Source organism: Narcine bancroftii, chromosome 8 (assembly GCF_036971445.1).
Source record: "Narcine bancroftii isolate sNarBan1 chromosome 8, sNarBan1.hap1, whole genome shotgun sequence".
NCBI lineage: Eukaryota > Metazoa > Chordata > Chondrichthyes > Torpediniformes > Narcinidae > Narcine > Narcine bancroftii.
Window position 1 is genome coordinate 59,025,888 of NC_091476.1, and position 16,155 is coordinate 59,042,042.

The following is a 16,155-nucleotide window of genomic DNA, read 5'->3' on the forward strand; positions in this document are numbered from 1 at the left end:
GTCCAGCCTCACCAGTACTCCAGGACTATTTCACTCGCACCATGTGAAGCCTCCCCAGCACTCCAGGCCCAGCCTACCCAGCACTCCAGGCCCAGCCTCACCAGTGCTCCTGGCCCGGCCTCCCCGCTGCCCCTGGCCCGGCCTCGCCGGTCCTTCTGGCCTGGTCTCCCCGGTGCACCTGGCCCGGCCTCCCCGGTGCTCCTTGCCCGGCCTCTCCGGTGCTCCTGGCCGGTTCTCTCCGGTGCTCCTGGCCCGGCCTTGCCGGTGCTCTTGAACCGGCCTCCCCGGTGCTCCTGGCCCGTCCTCCCCGGTGCTGCTGGCCCTGCCTCGCCGGTGCTCCTGGCCCGGCCTCGCATGTGCTCCTGGCCATGCCTCGGCGGTGCTCCTGGTGCGGCCTTCCCGGTGCTCCTGGCCCGGCCTCCCCTGTGCTCCTGGCCCGGTCTCCGCTGTGCTTCTGGCCCGTCCTCCCCGGTCCTCCAGGCCCGGCCTCCCCGGTGCTCCTGGCCCGGCCTACCCGGTGCTCCTAGCCCGGCCTCGCCGGTGCTAATGGCCCGGCCTCGCCGGTGCTCCTAGCGCGGCCTTGCCGTTGCTCCTGGCCCAGACCCGCCGGTGCTCCTTGCCCGGCCTCCCCGCTGCTCCTGACCCGGCCTCGCCGGTCCTCCAGGCCTGGCCTCCCCGGTGCTCCTGGCCCGGCCTCTTCGGTACTCCTGGCCCAGCATCACCAGTACTCCAGGCCCAGCCTCACCAGTACTCCTGGCCCAGCCTCACAAGTACTCCAGGCCCAGCCTCACCAGTACTCCAGGCCCAGCCTCACCAGTACTCCCGGCCCCGCCTCACCAGAACTCCAGCGCCAGCCTCCCCAGTACTCCAGGCCCAGCGTCACCAGCGCTCAAGGCCTATCCTGCCCAGTCTTCCAGGCCCAGCCTCACCAGTAATCCAGGCCCAGCCTCACCAGTACTCCTGGCCCAGCCTCACCAGTACTCCAGGCCCAGCCTCACCAGTACTCCAGGCCCAGCCTCACCAGTTCTCCAGGCCCGGCCTCACATGAACTCATGGCCTGGCCTCCTCGGTGCTCCTAGCACGGCCTCGCCGGTGCTCCTGGCCCAGCCTCGCCGGTATTCCTGGCCCGGACTCCCCGCTTTTCCTGGCCCGGCCTCGCCGGTGCTCCTGGCCTGGCACCCCCGGTGCTCCTGTCCCGGCCTCGCCGGTGCTCCTGGCCCAGCCTCTCCAGTACTCCAGGCTCAGCCTCCCTTGTCCACCAGGCCCATCCTCACCAGTACTCCAGGCCCAGCCTCACCAGTACTCCAGGCCCAGCCTCCCCAGTACTCCAGGCCCAGCCTCCCCAGTACTCCAGGCTCAGCCTACCTTGTACACCAGGCCCATCTTCACCAGTACTCCAGGCCCAGCTTCACCAGTACTCCAGGCCCAGCCTCACCAGTACTCCAGGCCCAGCCTTGCCAGTAATCCAGGCCCAGCCTCACCAGTACTCCTGGGCCAGCCTCACCAGTTCTCTAGGGCCAGCTTCACAAGTACTCCAGGCCCAGCCTCCCCAGTACTCCAGGCTCAGCCTCCCTTGTCCACCAGGCCCATCTTCAACAGTACTCCAGGCCCAGCCTCACCAGTACTCCAGGCCCAGCCTCACCAGTACTCCAGACCTAGCCTCACCAGTACTCCTGGTCCAGCCTCACCAGTACTCCAGGCCCAGCCTCCCCAGTACTCCAGGCTCAGCCTCCCTTGTCCACCAGGCCCATATATACCAGTACTTCAGGCCCAGCCTCACCAGTACTCCAGGCCCAGCCTCACCAGTACTCCAGGCCCAGCCTCCCCAGTATTCCAGGCGCAGCCTCACCAGTACTCCAGGCCCAGACTCACCAATACTCCTGGCCCAGCCTCACCAGTACTCCAGGCCCAGCCTACACAGTATTCCAGGCCCAGCCTCACCCGTACTCCAGGCCCAGCCTCACCCGTACTCCTGGCCCAGCCTCACCAGTACTCCAGGCCCAGCCTCACCAGCACTCCAGGCACAGCCTTACCAGTACTCCAGGCCCCGCCTCACCAGAACTCCAGCGCCAGCCTCACCAGTACTCCAGGCCCAGCCTCACCAGTACATTAGGTCCAGCCTCACCAGTACTCCAGGACTATTTCACTCGCACCATGTGAAGCCTCCCCAGCACTCCAGGCCCAGCCTACCCAGCACTCCAGGCCCAGCCTCACCAGTGCTCCTGGCCCGGCCTCCCCGCTGCCCCTGGCCCGGCCTCGCCGGTCCTTCTGGCCTGGTCTCCCCGGTGCACCTGGCCCGGCCTCCCCGGTGCTCCTTGCCCGGCCTCTCCGGTGCTCCTGGCCGGTTCTCTCCGGTGCTCCTGGCCCGGCCTTGCCGGTGCTCTTGAACCGGCCTCCCCGGTGCTCCTGGCCCGTCCTCCCCGGTGCTGCTGGCCCTGCCTCGCCGGTGCTCCTGGCCCGGCCTCGCCTGTGCTCCTGGCCATGCCTCGGCGGTGCTCCTGGTGCGGCCTTCCCGGTGCTCCTGGCCCGGCCTCCCCTGTGCTCCTGGCCCGGTCTCCGCTGTGCTTCTGGCCTGTCCTCCCCGGTCCTCCAGGCCCGGCCTCCCCGGTGCTCCTGGCACGACCTCCCCAGCGCTGCAGGCCCGGACTCCCCAGCACTGCAGCCCACTCATCCCAGCACTCCAGACCCAGCCTTCCCAGTACTCCAGGCCCAGCCGCCCCAGTAGTCCAGACCTAGCCTCACCAGTACTCCTGGTCGAGCCTCACCAGTGCTCCAGGCCCAGCCTCGCCAGTACTCAAGGCTCAGCCTACCTTGTCCACCAGGCCCATCTTCACCAGTACTCCAGGCCCAGCCTCACCAGAACTCCAGGCCCAGCCTCACCAGTACTCCAGGCCCAGCCTTGCCAGTAATCCAGGCCCAGCCTCACCAGTACTCCTGGGCCTGCCTCACCAGTACTCTAGGGCCAGCTTCACAAGTACTCCAGGCCCAGCCTCCCCAGTACTCCAGGCTCAGCCTCCCTTGTCCACCAGGCCCATCTTCACCAGTACTCCAGGCCCAGCCTCACCATTACTCCAGGCCCAGCCTCAACAGTACTCCAGACCTAGCCTCACCAGTACTCCTGGTCCAGCCTCACCAGTACTCCAGGCACAGCCTCCCCAGTACTCCAGGCTCAGCCTCCCTTGTCCACCAGGCCCATCTATACCAGTACTCCAGGGCGAGCCTCACCAGTACTCCAGGCCCAGCCTCACCAGTACTCCAGGCCCAGCCTTGCCAGTAATCCAGGCCCAGCCTCACCAGTACTCCAGGGCCAGCCTCACGAATTCTCTAGGGCCAGCTTCACAAGTACTCGAGGTCCAGCCTCAGCAGTACTCCAGGACAAGCCTCACCAGTACTCCAGGCCCAGCCTCACCAGTACTCCAGGCCCAGCCTCACCAGTACTCCAGGTCCAGCCTCACCAGTACTCCAGGTCAAGCCTCACCAATACTCCAGGTCCAGCCTCACCAGTACTCCAGGCCCAGCCTCACCAGTACTCCAGGCCCAGCCTCACCAGTACACCAGGCCCAGCCTCACCATTACTCCAGGCCTATTTCACTCGCTCTCCATGTGAAGCCTCCCCAGCACTCCAGGCCCAGCCTCCCCAGCACTCCTGTGCCAGCCTCCCCAGGACTCCAGGCCCAGCCTTCCCAGCACTCCAGGCCCAGCCTCCCCAGCACTCCAGGTCCCGCCTACCCAGTAATCCAGGCCCAGCCTCACCAGTACTCCAAACCCAGCCTCCCCTGTACTCCAGGCCCAACCTCACCAGGCCCGGCCTCACATGAACTCATGGCCCGGCCTCCGCGGTGCTCCTGGCACGACCTCCCCAGCGCTGCAGGCCCGGACTCACCAGCACTGCAGCCCACTCATCCCAGCACTCCAGACCCAGCCTTCCCAGTACTCCAGGCCCAGCCGCCCCAGTAGTCCAGACCTAGCCTCACCAGTACTCCTGGTCGAGCCTCAACAGTGCTTCAGGCCCAGCCTCGCCAGTACTCAAGGCTCAGCCTACCTTGTCCACCAGGCCCATCTTCACCAGTACTCCAGGCCCAGCCTCACCAGAACTCCAGGCCCAGCCTCACCAGTACTCCAGGCCCAGCCTTGCCAGTAATCGAGGCCCAGCCTCACCAGTACTCCTGGGCCTGCCTCACCAGTTCTCTAGGGCCAGCTTCACAAGTACTCCAGGCCCAGCCTCCCCAGTACTCCAGGCTCAGCCTCTCTTGTCCACCAGGCCCATATTCACCAGTACTCCAGGCCCAGCCTCACCAGTACTCCAGGCCCAGCCTCAACAGTACTCCAGACCTAGCCTCACCAGTACTCCTGGTCCAGCCTCACCAGTACTCCAGGCCCAGCCTCCCCAGTACTCCAGGCTCAGCCTCCCTTGTCCACCAGGCCCATCTATACCAGTACTCCAGGTCGAGCCTCACCAGTACTCCAGGCCCAGCCTCACCAGTACTCCAGGCCCAGCCTTGCCAGTAATCCAGGCCCAGCCTCACCAGTACTCCAGGGCCAGCCTCACGAATTCTCTAGGGCCAGCTTCACAAGTACTCCAGGTCCAGCCTCACCAGTACTCCAGGTCAAGCCTCACCAGTAATCCAGGCCCAGCCTCACCAGTACTCCAGGTCCAGCCTCACCAGTACTCCAGGTCAAGCCTCACCAATACTCCAGGCCCAGCCTCACCAGTACTCCAGGCCCAGACTCACCAGTACTTCAGGCCCAGCCTCACCAGTACTCCAGGCCCAGGCTCCCCAGTTTTCCAGGTGCAGCCTCACCAGTACTCCAGGCCCAGACTCACCAGTACTCCTGGCCCAGCCTCACCAGTACTCCAGGCCCAGCCTCCCCAGTACTCCAGGACCAGCGTCACCAGCGCTCCAGGCCCAGCCTCCCCAGTATTCCAGGCCCAGCTTCACCAGTACTCCAGGCTCAGCCTCACCAGTACACCAGGCCCAGCCTCACCAGTACTCCAGGCCCAGCGTCACCAGCGCTCAAGGCCTATACTCCCCAGTCTTCCAGGCCCAGCCTCACCAGTACTCCAGGCCCAGCCTCACCAGTACTCCTGGCCCAGCCTCACCAGTACTCCTTGCCCGGCCTCCCCGCTGCTCCTGACCCGGCCTCGCCGGTCCTCCAGGCCTGGCCTCCCCGGTGCACCTGGCCCGGCCTCCCCGGTGCTCCTGGCCCGGCCTCTTCGGTACTCCTTGCCCAGCATCACCAGTACTCCAGGCCCAGCCTCACCAGTACTCCTGGCCCAGCCTCACAAGTACTCCAGGCCCAGCCTCACCAGTACTCCAGGCCCAGCCTCACCAGTACTCCAGGCCCAGCGTCACCAGCGCTCAAGGCCTATACTCCCCAGTCTTCCAGGCCCAGCCTCACCAGTACTCCAGGCCCAGCCTCACCAGTACTCCTGGCCCAGCCTCACCAGTACTCCAGGCCCAGCCTCACCAGTACTCCAGGCCCAGCCTCACCAGTTCTCCAGGCCCGGCCTCACATGAACTCATGGCCCGGCCTCCTCGGTGCTCCTAGCACGGCCTCGCCGGTGCTCCTGGCCCAGCCTCGCCGGTATTCCTGGCCCGGACTCCCCGCTGCTCCTGGCCCACCCTCGCCGGTGCTCCTGGCCTGGCCCCCCTGGTGCTCCTGTCCCGGCCTCGCCGGTGCTCCTGGCCCAGCCTCTCCAGTACTCCAGGCTCAGCCTCCCTTGTCCACCAGGCCCATCCTCACCAGTACTCCAGGCCCAGCCTCACCAGTACTCCAGGCCCAGCCTCCCCAGTACTCCAGGCCCAGCCTCCCCAGTACTCCAGGCTCAGCCTACCTTGTACACCAGGCCAATCTTCACCAGTACTCCAGGCCCAGCCTCACCAGTACTCCAGGCCCAGCCTCACCAGTACTCCAGGCCCAGCCTTGCCAGTAATCCAGGCCCAGCCTCACCAGTACTGCTGGGCCAGCCTCACCAGTTCTCTAGGGCCAGCTTCACAAGTACTCCAGGCCCAGCCTCCCCAGTACTCCAGGCTCAGCCTCCCTTGTCCACCAGGCCCATCTTCAACAGTACTCCAGGCCCAGCCTCACCAGTACTCCAGGCCCAGCCTCACCAGTACTCCAGACCTAGCCTCACCAGTACTCCTGGTCCAGCCTCACCAGTACTCCAGGCCCAGCCTCCCCAGTACTCCAGGCTCAGCCTCCCTTGTCCACCAGGCCCATATATACCAGTACTTCAGGCCCAGCCTCACCAGTACTCCAGGCCCAGCCTCACCAGTACTCCAGGCCCAGCCTCCCCAGTATTCCAGGCGCAGCCTCACCAGTACTCCAGGCCCAGACTCACCAACACTCCTGGCCCAGCCTCACCAGTACTCCAGGCCCAGCCTCCACAGTATTCCAGGCCCAGCCTCACCCGTACTCCAGGCCCAGCCTCACCCGTACTCCTGGTCCAGCCTCACCAGTACTCCAGGCCCAGCCTCACCAGCACTCCAGGCACAGCCTTACCAGTACTCCAGGCCCCGCCTCACCAGAACTCCAGCGCAAGCCTCACCAGTACTCCAGGCCCAGCCTCACCAGTACATTAGGTCCAGCCTCACCAGTACTCCAGGACTATTTCACTCGCACCATGTGAAGCCTCCCCAGCACTCCAGGCCCAGCCTCCCCAGCACTCCAGGCCCAGCCTCCCCTGCACTCCAGTCCCAGCCTCCCCAGGATTCCAGGACCAGCCTCCCCAGCACTCCAAACCCAGCCGCCCCAGCACTCCAGGTCCCGCGTACCCAGTACTCGAGTCCCAGCCTTCCTAGTACTCCAGGTCCAGCTTCACCAGTACTCCTGGCACATCCTCACCAGTACTCCAGGCCCAGCCTCACCAGTACTCCAGACCCCGCCACCCCTGTACTCCAGGCCCAGCGTCAACAGTACTCCAGGACTATTTCACTCGCACTCCATGTGAAGCCTCCCCAGCACTCGAGGCCAAGCCTCCCCAGCACTCCAGTCCCAGCCACCCCAGAATTCCAGGCCCAGCCTTCCCAGTACTCCAGTTCCAGCTTTCCCAGTACTCCTGGCACTGCGTCACAAGTACTCCAGGCCCAGCCTCACCCTTACTCCAGGCCCAGCCTCCCCTGTACTCCAGACCCAGCCTCACCAGTACTCCAGGCCCGGCCTCACATGAACTAATGGCCCGGCCTCCCCGGTGCAGATAGCGCGGCCTCGCCGGTGCTCCTGAACCGGCCTCCCCGGTGCTCCTGGCCCGGCCTCCCCGGTGCTCCTGGACAGGCCTCGCCGGTGCTCCTGGCCCAGCCTCGCCTGTGCTCCTGGCCATGCCACGGCGGTGCTCCTGGTGCGGCCTTCCCGGTGCTCCTGGCACGACCTCCCCAGCGCTGCAGGCCCGGCCTCCCCAGCACTGCAGCCCACTCATCCCAGCACTCCAGGCCTAGCCTCCCCAGCACTACAGGTCCAGCCTCCCTAGTACTCCAGGCCCGGCCACCCCAGCACTCCAGACCCAGCCTTCCCAGTACTCCAGGCCCAGCCGCCCCAGTAGTCCAGACCTAGCCTCACCAGTACTCCTGGTCGAGCCTCACCAGTGCTCCAGGCCCAGCCTCCCCAGTACTCAGGGCTCAGCCTACCTTGTCCACCAGGCCCATCTTCACCAGTATTCCAGGCCCAGCCTCACCAGTACTCCAGGCCCAGCCTCACCAGTACTCCAGGCCCAGCCTTGCCAGTAATACAGGCCCAGCCTCACTAGTACTCCTGGGCCTGCCTCACCAGTTCTCTAGGGCCAGCTACACAAGTACTCCAGGCCCAGCCTCCCCAGTACTCCAGGCTCAGCCTCCCTTGTCCACCAGGCCCATCTTCACCAGTACTCCAGGCCCAGCCTCACCAGTACTCCAGGCCCAGCCTCACCAGTACTCCAGACCTAGCCTCACCAGTACTCCTGGTCCAGCCTCACCAGTACTCCAGGCCCAGCCTCCCCAGTACTCCAGGCTCAGCCTCCCTTGTCCACCAGGCCCATCTATACCAGTACTCCAGGGCGAGCCTCACCAGTACTCCAGGCCCAGCCTCACCAGTACTCCAGGCCCAGCCTTGCCAGTAATCCAGGCCCAGCCTCACCAGTACTCCAGGGCCAGCCTCACGAATTCTCTAGGGCCAGCTTCACAAGTACTCCAGGTCCAGCCTCAGCAGTACTCCAGGTCAAGCCTCACCAGTACTCCAGGCCCAGCCTCACCAGTACTCCAGGTCCAGCCTCACCAGTACTCCAGGTAAAGCCTCACCAATACTCCAGGCCCAGCCTCAACAGTACTCCAGGCCCAGACTCACCAGTACTTCAGGCCCAGTCTCACCAGTACTCCAGGCCCAGGCTCCCCAGTATTCCAGGTGCAGCCTCACCAGTACTCCAGGCCCAAACTCACCAGTACTCCTGGCCCAGCCTCACCAGTACTCCAGGCCCAGCCTCCCCAGTAGTCCAGGACCAGCGTCACCAGCGCTCCAGGCCCAGCCTCCCCAGTATTCTAGGTCCAGCTTCACCAGTACTCCAGGCCCAGCCTCACCAGTACTCCAGGCCCAGCCTCACCAGTACACCAGGCCCAGCCTCACCATTACTCCAGGCCTATTTCACTCGCACTCCATGTGAAGCCTCCCCAGCACTCCAGGCCCAGCCTCCCCAGCACTCCTGTGCCAGCCTCCCGAGGACTCCAGGCCCAGCCTTCCCAGCACTCCAGGCCCAGCCTCTCCAGCACTCCAGGTCCCACCTACCCAGTAATCCAGGCCCAGCCTCACCAGTACTCCAAACCCAGCCTCCCCTGTACTCCAGGCACAACCTCACAAGGCCCGGCCTCACATGAACTCATGGCCCGGCCTCCCCAGTGCTCCTAGCGCGGTCTCGCCGGTGCTCCTGGCCCAGCCTCGCAGGTATTCCTGGCCAGGACTCCCCGCTGCTCCTGGCCCGGCCTCGCCGTTGCTCCTGGCCTGGCCTCCCCGGTTCTCCTGTCCCGGCCTCCCCGATGCTCCTGGCCCGTTCTCCCCAGTGCTCCTGGCCCGGCCTCGCCGGTGCTCCTGGACCGGCCTCCCCGGTGCTCCTGGCCCGGCCCACCCGGTGCTCCTGGCCCGGCCTCGCCGGTGCTAATGGCCCGGCCTCGCCGGTTATCCTAGCGCGGCTTTGCCGTTGCTCCTGGCCCAGACTCGCCAGTGCTCCTGCCCGGCCTACCCGCTGCTCCTGGCCCGGCCTCGCCGGTCCTCCAGGCCTGGCCTCCCCGGTGCACCTGGCCCGGCCTCCCCGGTGCTCCTGGCCCGGCCTCTCCGGTACTCCTGGCCCAGCGTCACCAGTACTCCAGGCCCAGCCTCACCAGTACTCCTGGCCCAGCCTCACAAGTACTCCAGGCCCAGCCTCACCAGTACTCCAGGCCCAGCCTCACCAGTACTCCAGGACCCGCCTCACCAGATCTCCAGCGCCAGCCTCCCCAGTACTCCAGGCCCAGCGTCACCAGCGCTCAAGGCCTAGCCTCCCAAGTCTTCCAGGCCCAGCCTCACCAGTACTCCAGGCCCAGCCTCACCAGTACTCCTGGCCCAGCCTCACCAGTACTCCAGGCCCAGCCTCACCAGTACTCCAGGCCCAGCCTCACCAGTTCTCCAGGCCCGGCCTCACATGAACTCATGGCTCGGCCTCCTCGGTGCTCCTGTCCTGGCCCCCCCGGTGCTCCTGTCCCGGCCTCGCCGGTGCTCCTGGCCCGGCATCGCCAGTACTCCTGGCCCAGCCTCACCAGTGCTCCTGGCCCAGCCTCTCCAGTACTCCAGGCTCAGCCTCCCTTGTCCACCAGGCCCATCCTCACCAGTACTCCAGGCCCAGCCTCCCCAGTACTACCGACCTAGCATCACCAGTACTCCTGTCCCAGCCTCACCAGTACTCCTGGCCCAGCCTCACCAGTACTCCGGGCCAAGCCTCACCAGTACTCAAGGCCAAGGTCCACTCGTACTTCAGGCCAGGGTTCACCAGTACTATGGTCCCAGCTCCCCTCGTACTTCAGGCCAGCTACACTAATTCTCCAGGACCAGCCACACCAGTTTTCTAGACCCAGTCTCATTAGTACTCCAGTATCAGCCTCAGCAGACCTCCAAGCCTTGCCCCTCTAGTCATCCAGGCTCACGCTCACCTGATCTCCAGTCCCAGCCTCACCAGAACACCAGCACCAGCCTCAGCAGTGCTCCAGGCCTGGCCCCTCTAGTACTATATCTCCAGCTTGTCCAGTACTCCAGGCCAAGCATTACTAATACTCCGGAACAAACATCACAAATACACCAGGCAGAGATTCATTACAACTTCAAGCGCGGCGTCAGCAGTAGTTCAGGCTCTGCATCAGTAGTACACCAAGCCCAGTCCCACCAGTACTTCTAGCGGGGCCTCGCCGGTGCTCCTGGCCCGTCCTCGGCGGTGCAACTGGTGCGGCCTCCCCGGTGGTCCTGGCCCGTCCTCCCCGGTGGTCCTGGTCCAGCCTCGCCGGTGTTCCTGGACCGTCCTCCCCGGTGCTCCAGGACCGGCCTCACCGGTGCTCCTGGCCCGGCCTCCCCGGTGCTCCTGTCCCGGCCTCCCCGGTGTTCCTGGCCATGCCTCCCCGGTTGTACTAGCCCGGCCTCGCCACTGCTCCTGGCCCGGCCTCCCCGGTGCACCTGGCCCGGCCTCCCCGGTCCTCCTGGCCCGGACTCCCCAGTTCTCCTGGCCCGGCCTCCCCGGTACTCCTGGCCAAGCCTCCCCAGCACTTCAGGACCAGCCTACCCAGTACTCCAGGCCCAGCCTCCACAGTATTCCAGACCCAGCCTCACCAGTACTACAGGCCCAGCCTCCCCAGTACTCCAGGACCAGCCTCACCAGTACTCCAGGCCCAGCCTCACCAGAACTCCAGCGCCAGCCTCACCAGTAGTCCAGGCCCAGCCTCACCAGTACTCCATGTCCAGCCTCACCAGTACTCCAGGCCCAGCCTCACCAGTACTCCAGGCCCAGTCTCACCAGTACTCCAGGCCCAGCCTCACCAGTACTCCAGGCCCATCCTCCACAGTATTCCAGGCGCAGCATCACCAGTACTCCAGGCCCAGCCTCACCTGTACTCCAGGCCAGCCTCACCAGTACTCCTGGCCCAGCCTCACCAGTACTCCAGGCCCAGCCTCACCAGTACTCCAGGCCCAGCCTCACCAGTACTCCAGGCCCCGCCTCACCAGAAATCCAGCGCCAGCCTCACCAGTACTCCAGGCCCAGCCTCACCAGTACATTAGGTCCAGCCTCACCAGTACTCCTGGCCCAGCCTCACCAGTACTCCAGGCCCAGCCTCACCAGTACTCCAGGCCCAGCCTCACCAGTACTCCAGGCCCCGCCTCACCAGAAATCCAGCGCCAGCCTCACCAGTACTCCAGGCCCAGCCTCACCAGTACATTAGGTCCAGCCTCACCAGTACTCCAGTACTATTTCACTAGCACTCCATGTGAAGCCTCCCCAGCACTCCAGGCCCAGCCTCCCCAGCACTCCAGGCCTAGCCTCCCCTGCACTCCAGTCCCAGCCTCCCCAGCACTCCAGGTCCCGCGTACCCAGTACTCAAGGCCCAGCCTTCCTAGTACTCCAGGTTCAGCTTCACCAGTACTCCTGGCACAGCCTCACCAGTACTCTAGGCCCAGCCTCACCAGTACTCCAGGCCCCGCCACCCCTGTACTCCACACCTAGCCTTACCAGTACTCCAGGGCCAGCCTCACCAGTTCTCTAGGGCCAGCCTCACAAGTACTCCAGGCCCAGCCTCACCAGTAATCCAGGCCCAGCCTCACCAGTACTCCAGGCCCATCCTCACCAGTATTTCAGGCCCAGCATCACCAGTACTCCAGGACCAGCCTCACCAGTACTCCAGTCCCAGCCTCCCCAGTATTCCAGGCCCAGCCTCCCCAGCACTCCAGTCCCAGCCTCCCCAGTATTCCAGGCCCAGCCTCCCCAGCACTCCAGGCCCAGCCTACCCAGCATTCCAGGTCCCGCCTACCAAGTACTCAAGACCCAGCCTTCCCAGTACTCCAGGTCCAGCTTCCCCAGTACTCCTGGCACAGCCACACCAGTACTCCAGGCCCAGCCTCACCAGTACTCCAGGCCCTGCCTCCCCTGTACTCCAGGCCCAGCCTCACCAGTACTCCAGGCCCGGCCTCACATGAACTAATGGCCCGGCCTCACCGGTCCTCCTAGCGCGGCCTTGCCGTTGCTCCTGGCCCAGCCTCGCCGGTGCTCCTGGCACGTCCTACCCGAAGCTCCTGGCCCGGCCTCTCCGGTGCTCCTGGCCGGTTCTCCCCGGTGCTCCTGGCCCGGCAACGCCAGTGTTCCTGGACCGGCCTCCCCGGTACTCCTGGCCCGGCCTCCCCGGTGCTCCTGGCCCGGCCTCGCCTGTGCTCCTAGCCCGGCCTCGCCAGTACTCCTGGCCCAGCTTCACCAGTACTCTGGCCAAGCCTTCCCAGTACTCCAGGCCCAGCCTCCCCAGTAGTCCATACCTAGCCTCACCAGTACTCCTGGCCCAGCCTCACCAGTACTCTAGGCCCAGCCTCCCCAGTACTCCAGGCTCAGCCTCCCTTGTCCACCAGGCCCATCCTCACCAGTACTCCAGGCCCAGCCTCACCATTACTCCAGGCCCAGCCTCACCAGTACTCCAGGCCCAGCCTTGCCAGTACTCCAGGCCCAGTCTCACCAGTAGTCCAGGGCCAGCCTCACCAATTCTCTAGGGCCAGCCTCACAAGTACTCCAGGCCCAGCCTCACCAGTACTCCAGGACCAGCCTCACCAATACTCCAGGCCAGCCTCAACAGTACCCCTGGCCCAGCCTCACCAGTACTGCAGGCCCAGCCTCACCAGTACTGCAGGCACAGCCTCCCCAGTACTCCAGGCCCAGCCTAACCAGTACTCCAGGCCTATTTCACTCGCACTCCATGTGAAGCCTCCCCAGCACTCCAGGCCCAACCTCACCAGTTGTCCCGGGCCATCCTCACCAGTACTCAAGGCCCAGCCTCACCAGTACTCCAGGACCAGCCTCACCAGTACTCCAGGACCAGCCTCACCAGTACTCCAGGCCCAGCCTCACCAGTACTCTAGACCCAGCCTCCCCAGTGCTCCAGGCCCATCCTCCCCAGTACTCCAGGCCCAGCCTCATTCGTACTCCAGGCCCAGCCACCCCAGTACTCAAGGCCCAGCCTCACCAGTACTCCAGGCCCAGACTCACCAGTACTCCTGGACCAGCCTCACCAGTACTCCAGGCCCAGCCTCACCCTGAACTCCAGCAGCATCCTCACCAGTACTCCAGGCCCAGCTTCACCAGTACTCCAGGTCCAGCCTAACCAGTACACCAGTAATAGCATCACCAGTACTCCAGGACCAGCCTCACCAGTACTCCAGGCCCAGCCTCACCAGTACTCCAGGCCCGCCACCCTAGTACTCCAGGCCCATCTTCACCAGTACTCCAGGCCCAGCCTCACCAGTACTCCTGGAGCAGCCTCAACACTACTCCAGGCCCAGCCTCACCAGTACTCCAGGCCCAGCCTCACCAGTACTCCAGGCCAAGCCTCACCAGAACTCCAGCACCAGCCTCACCAGTACTCCAGGCCCAGCCTGACCAGTACTCCAGGCCCAGCCACCCCAGTACTCCAGGCCCAGCCTCATCAGTACTCCAGGCCCAGACTCACCAGTACTCCAGGCCCAGCCACCCCAGTACTCCAGGCCCAGCCTCACCAGTACTCCAGGCCCAGACTCACCAGTACTCCTGGACTAGCCTCACCAGTACTCCAGGCCCAGCCTCACCAGTACTCCTGGCCCAGACTAACCAGTACTCCAGGCCCAGCCTCACCAGTACTCCATGCCCTGCCTCACCAGTACTCCAGGACCTTCCTCACCTGTACTCCAGGCCCAGCCTCCCCAGTACTCGAGGCCCAGGCTCCCCAGTACTCCAGGCCCAGCCTCACCAGTACTCCAGGCCCGCCACCCTAGTACTCCAGGCCCATCTTCACCAGTACTCCAGGCCCAGCCTCACCAGTACTCCTGGAGCAGCCTCAACAGTACTCCAGGCCAAGCCTCACCAGTACTCCAGGCCCAGCCTCACCAGTACTCCAGGCCAAGCCTCACCAGAACTCCAGCACCAGCCTCACCAGTACTCCAGGCCCATCCTCACCAGTACTCCAGGCCCAGCCACCCCAGTACTCCAGGCCCAGCCTCACCAGTATTCCAGGCCCAGACTCACCAGTACTCCTGGACTAGCCTCACCAGTACTCCAGGCCCAGCCTCATCAGTACTCCAGGCCCAGCCTCACCAGAACTCCAGCAGCAGCCTCACCAGTACTGCAGGCCCAGCCTCACCAGTACTCCAGGTCCAGCCTAATCAGTACACCAGTAACAGCATCACCAGTACTCCAGGCCCAGCCTCACCAGTACTACAGGCCCAGCCTAACCAGTCCTCCAAGACCAGGCTCACCAGTTCGCCAGGCCCTGCCTCACCAGTACTCCAGGCCCAGCCTCATCAGTACTCCAGGCCCAGCCTCATCTGAAATCCAGCACCAGCCTCACCAGTACTCCAGGCCCAGCCTCACCAATACTCCAGACCCAGACTAACCAGTACTCCAGGCCCAGCCTCACCAGTATTCCATGCCCAGCCTCATCAGAAATCCAGCACCAGCCTCACCAGTACTCCAGGCCCAGCCTCACCAGTACTCCAGGCCCAGCCTCACCAGTACTCCAGGTCCAGCCTAACCAGTACACCAGTAACAGCATCACCAGTACTCCAGGCCCAGCCTCACCAGTACTCCAGGCCCAGACTAACCAGTACTCCAGGCCCAGCCTCACCAGTACTCCAGGACCAGCCTCATCAGAAATCCAGCACCAGCCTCACCAGTACTCCTGGCCCGGCCTCGCCAGTGCTTCTGGCCTGCCCTCCCAGCTGCTCCTGGCCCGGCCTCGCTGGTGCTCCTGGCCCGGCCTCCCCAGTGCTCCTGGCCCGGCCTCCCCGGTGCTCCTGGCCCGGCCTCCCCGGTGCTCCTGGCCCGGCCTCCCCGGTGCTCCTGGCCCGGCCGCCCCGGTGCTTCTGGCCCGGCCTCCCCGGTGCTCCTTGCCCGGCCTCCCCGGTGCTCCAGGCCCGGCCTCCCCAGCGCTGCAGGCCCGGCCTCCCCAGCACTGCAGGCCCACTCATCCCAGCACTCCAGGCCCAGCCTCCCCAGCACTTCAGGTCCTGCCTCCCCAGTACTCCAGACCCAGCCTCACCAGTACTCCAGACCCAGCCTCACCATTCTCCATGCCTGGCCTCACCAGTTCTCCATTCGCAACCTCACCAGGCTTGCTTCACAAGTACTCACTCTTCTCTTAAATTCAGTTCTTGCCATTAAGACCAGCATCTTATTTGCTCTCTAATTACCTGTTCCATCTGCAAATCAACCATTTCCATTCGGTGCACCAACACCCCAAGTCCCTGTGAACAACTGTCTGCTGCAATCTTTCACCATTTCAGTAATAATCCAAACTACCATTTTTCCTTCATAAATGCAGGCTGCTCATGGACGCGTTCAGCCAAAGGATGCTGGATAATTCTGTGACTCTATGTGGAATTGTGTGCACGTTACTCAGTCTGATCCTAGTTTTTACTGAAAAGTGTGCCAGAAGTGACGAATCCTTTCAGGGGATCTATCATATCCGAATTTTGTTTGCCTGCGATAAGAATTCTTTCCTCATCAGCTGTGTCAATGACTTGAGACCATGAGATCTTGGCAAAGAAAAACCAAAGCCAATGTAATCAGCCTGACCCCCAGCCAACTCTCAGAGAAGAGGGTGCAGCAGGAAATGCAAAAGCTCAGCACAACTGCAAAAGGATATCTTATTTGTTTTCCATCAGTAAGAGACTATGTGATTAATGGGCCTGCTATTTTGATTGTTGAGAGATTAACCACAAAATTATATTTTGTGTTTAAAGGAAAAGGTTACTTTTATTGTCACATAATAATACATGTAAAGGTTAAAAAGCTGTGTGTTTTAATGTTGTCCCTGTCCCTTTAAGAGACTATTGTTTGTAGTGTTACCATAGTGATTATGATGTAATATCTTCCCAGTCTAACCACTTGCTCATTATTCTTCAGAATGTGAAGGAAGTGTGAACATGGGAAATATTTCTATGTTTCTC

The 16,155-nt window shown here is 63.7% G+C and overlaps 1 protein-coding gene across 1 annotated transcript; it reads left to right on the forward strand.

The window, feature by feature from the left end:
* Positions 1-9,640: 9,640 nt before the first annotated feature.
* LOC138742019 (proline-rich protein 36-like) lies at positions 9,641-15,738 on the forward strand. The gene is made up of 10 exons (XM_069896212.1): positions 9,641-9,987; positions 10,126-10,324; positions 10,388-11,603; positions 11,702-12,146; positions 12,231-12,513; positions 12,638-13,086; positions 13,134-13,638; positions 13,740-14,488; positions 14,544-15,329; positions 15,528-15,738. Exons 1-10 carry the CDS (start codon positions 9,641-9,643, stop codon positions 15,736-15,738), a joined length of 5,190 nt encoding a protein of 1,729 aa, XP_069752313.1.
* The last annotated feature ends 417 nt before the right edge of the window (positions 15,739-16,155 follow it).

Excerpts from the sequence above, each read along its gene's own strand:
- LOC138742019 (XM_069896212.1), top strand. The coding sequence starts at position 9,641 with ATGAACTCATGGCTCGGCCTCCTCGGTGCTCCTGTCCTGGCCCCCCCG. Across the intron at positions 10,325-10,387 it reads ATTACAACTTCAAGCGCGGC|CGGGGCCTCGCCGGTGCTCC; the intron begins GTCAGCAGTAGT and ends CAGTACTTCTAG. Across the intron at positions 13,087-13,133 it reads CTCCAGGCCCAGCCTCACCA|TACTCCAGGCCCAGCCTCAT; the intron begins GTACTCTAGACC and ends CATCCTCCCCAG.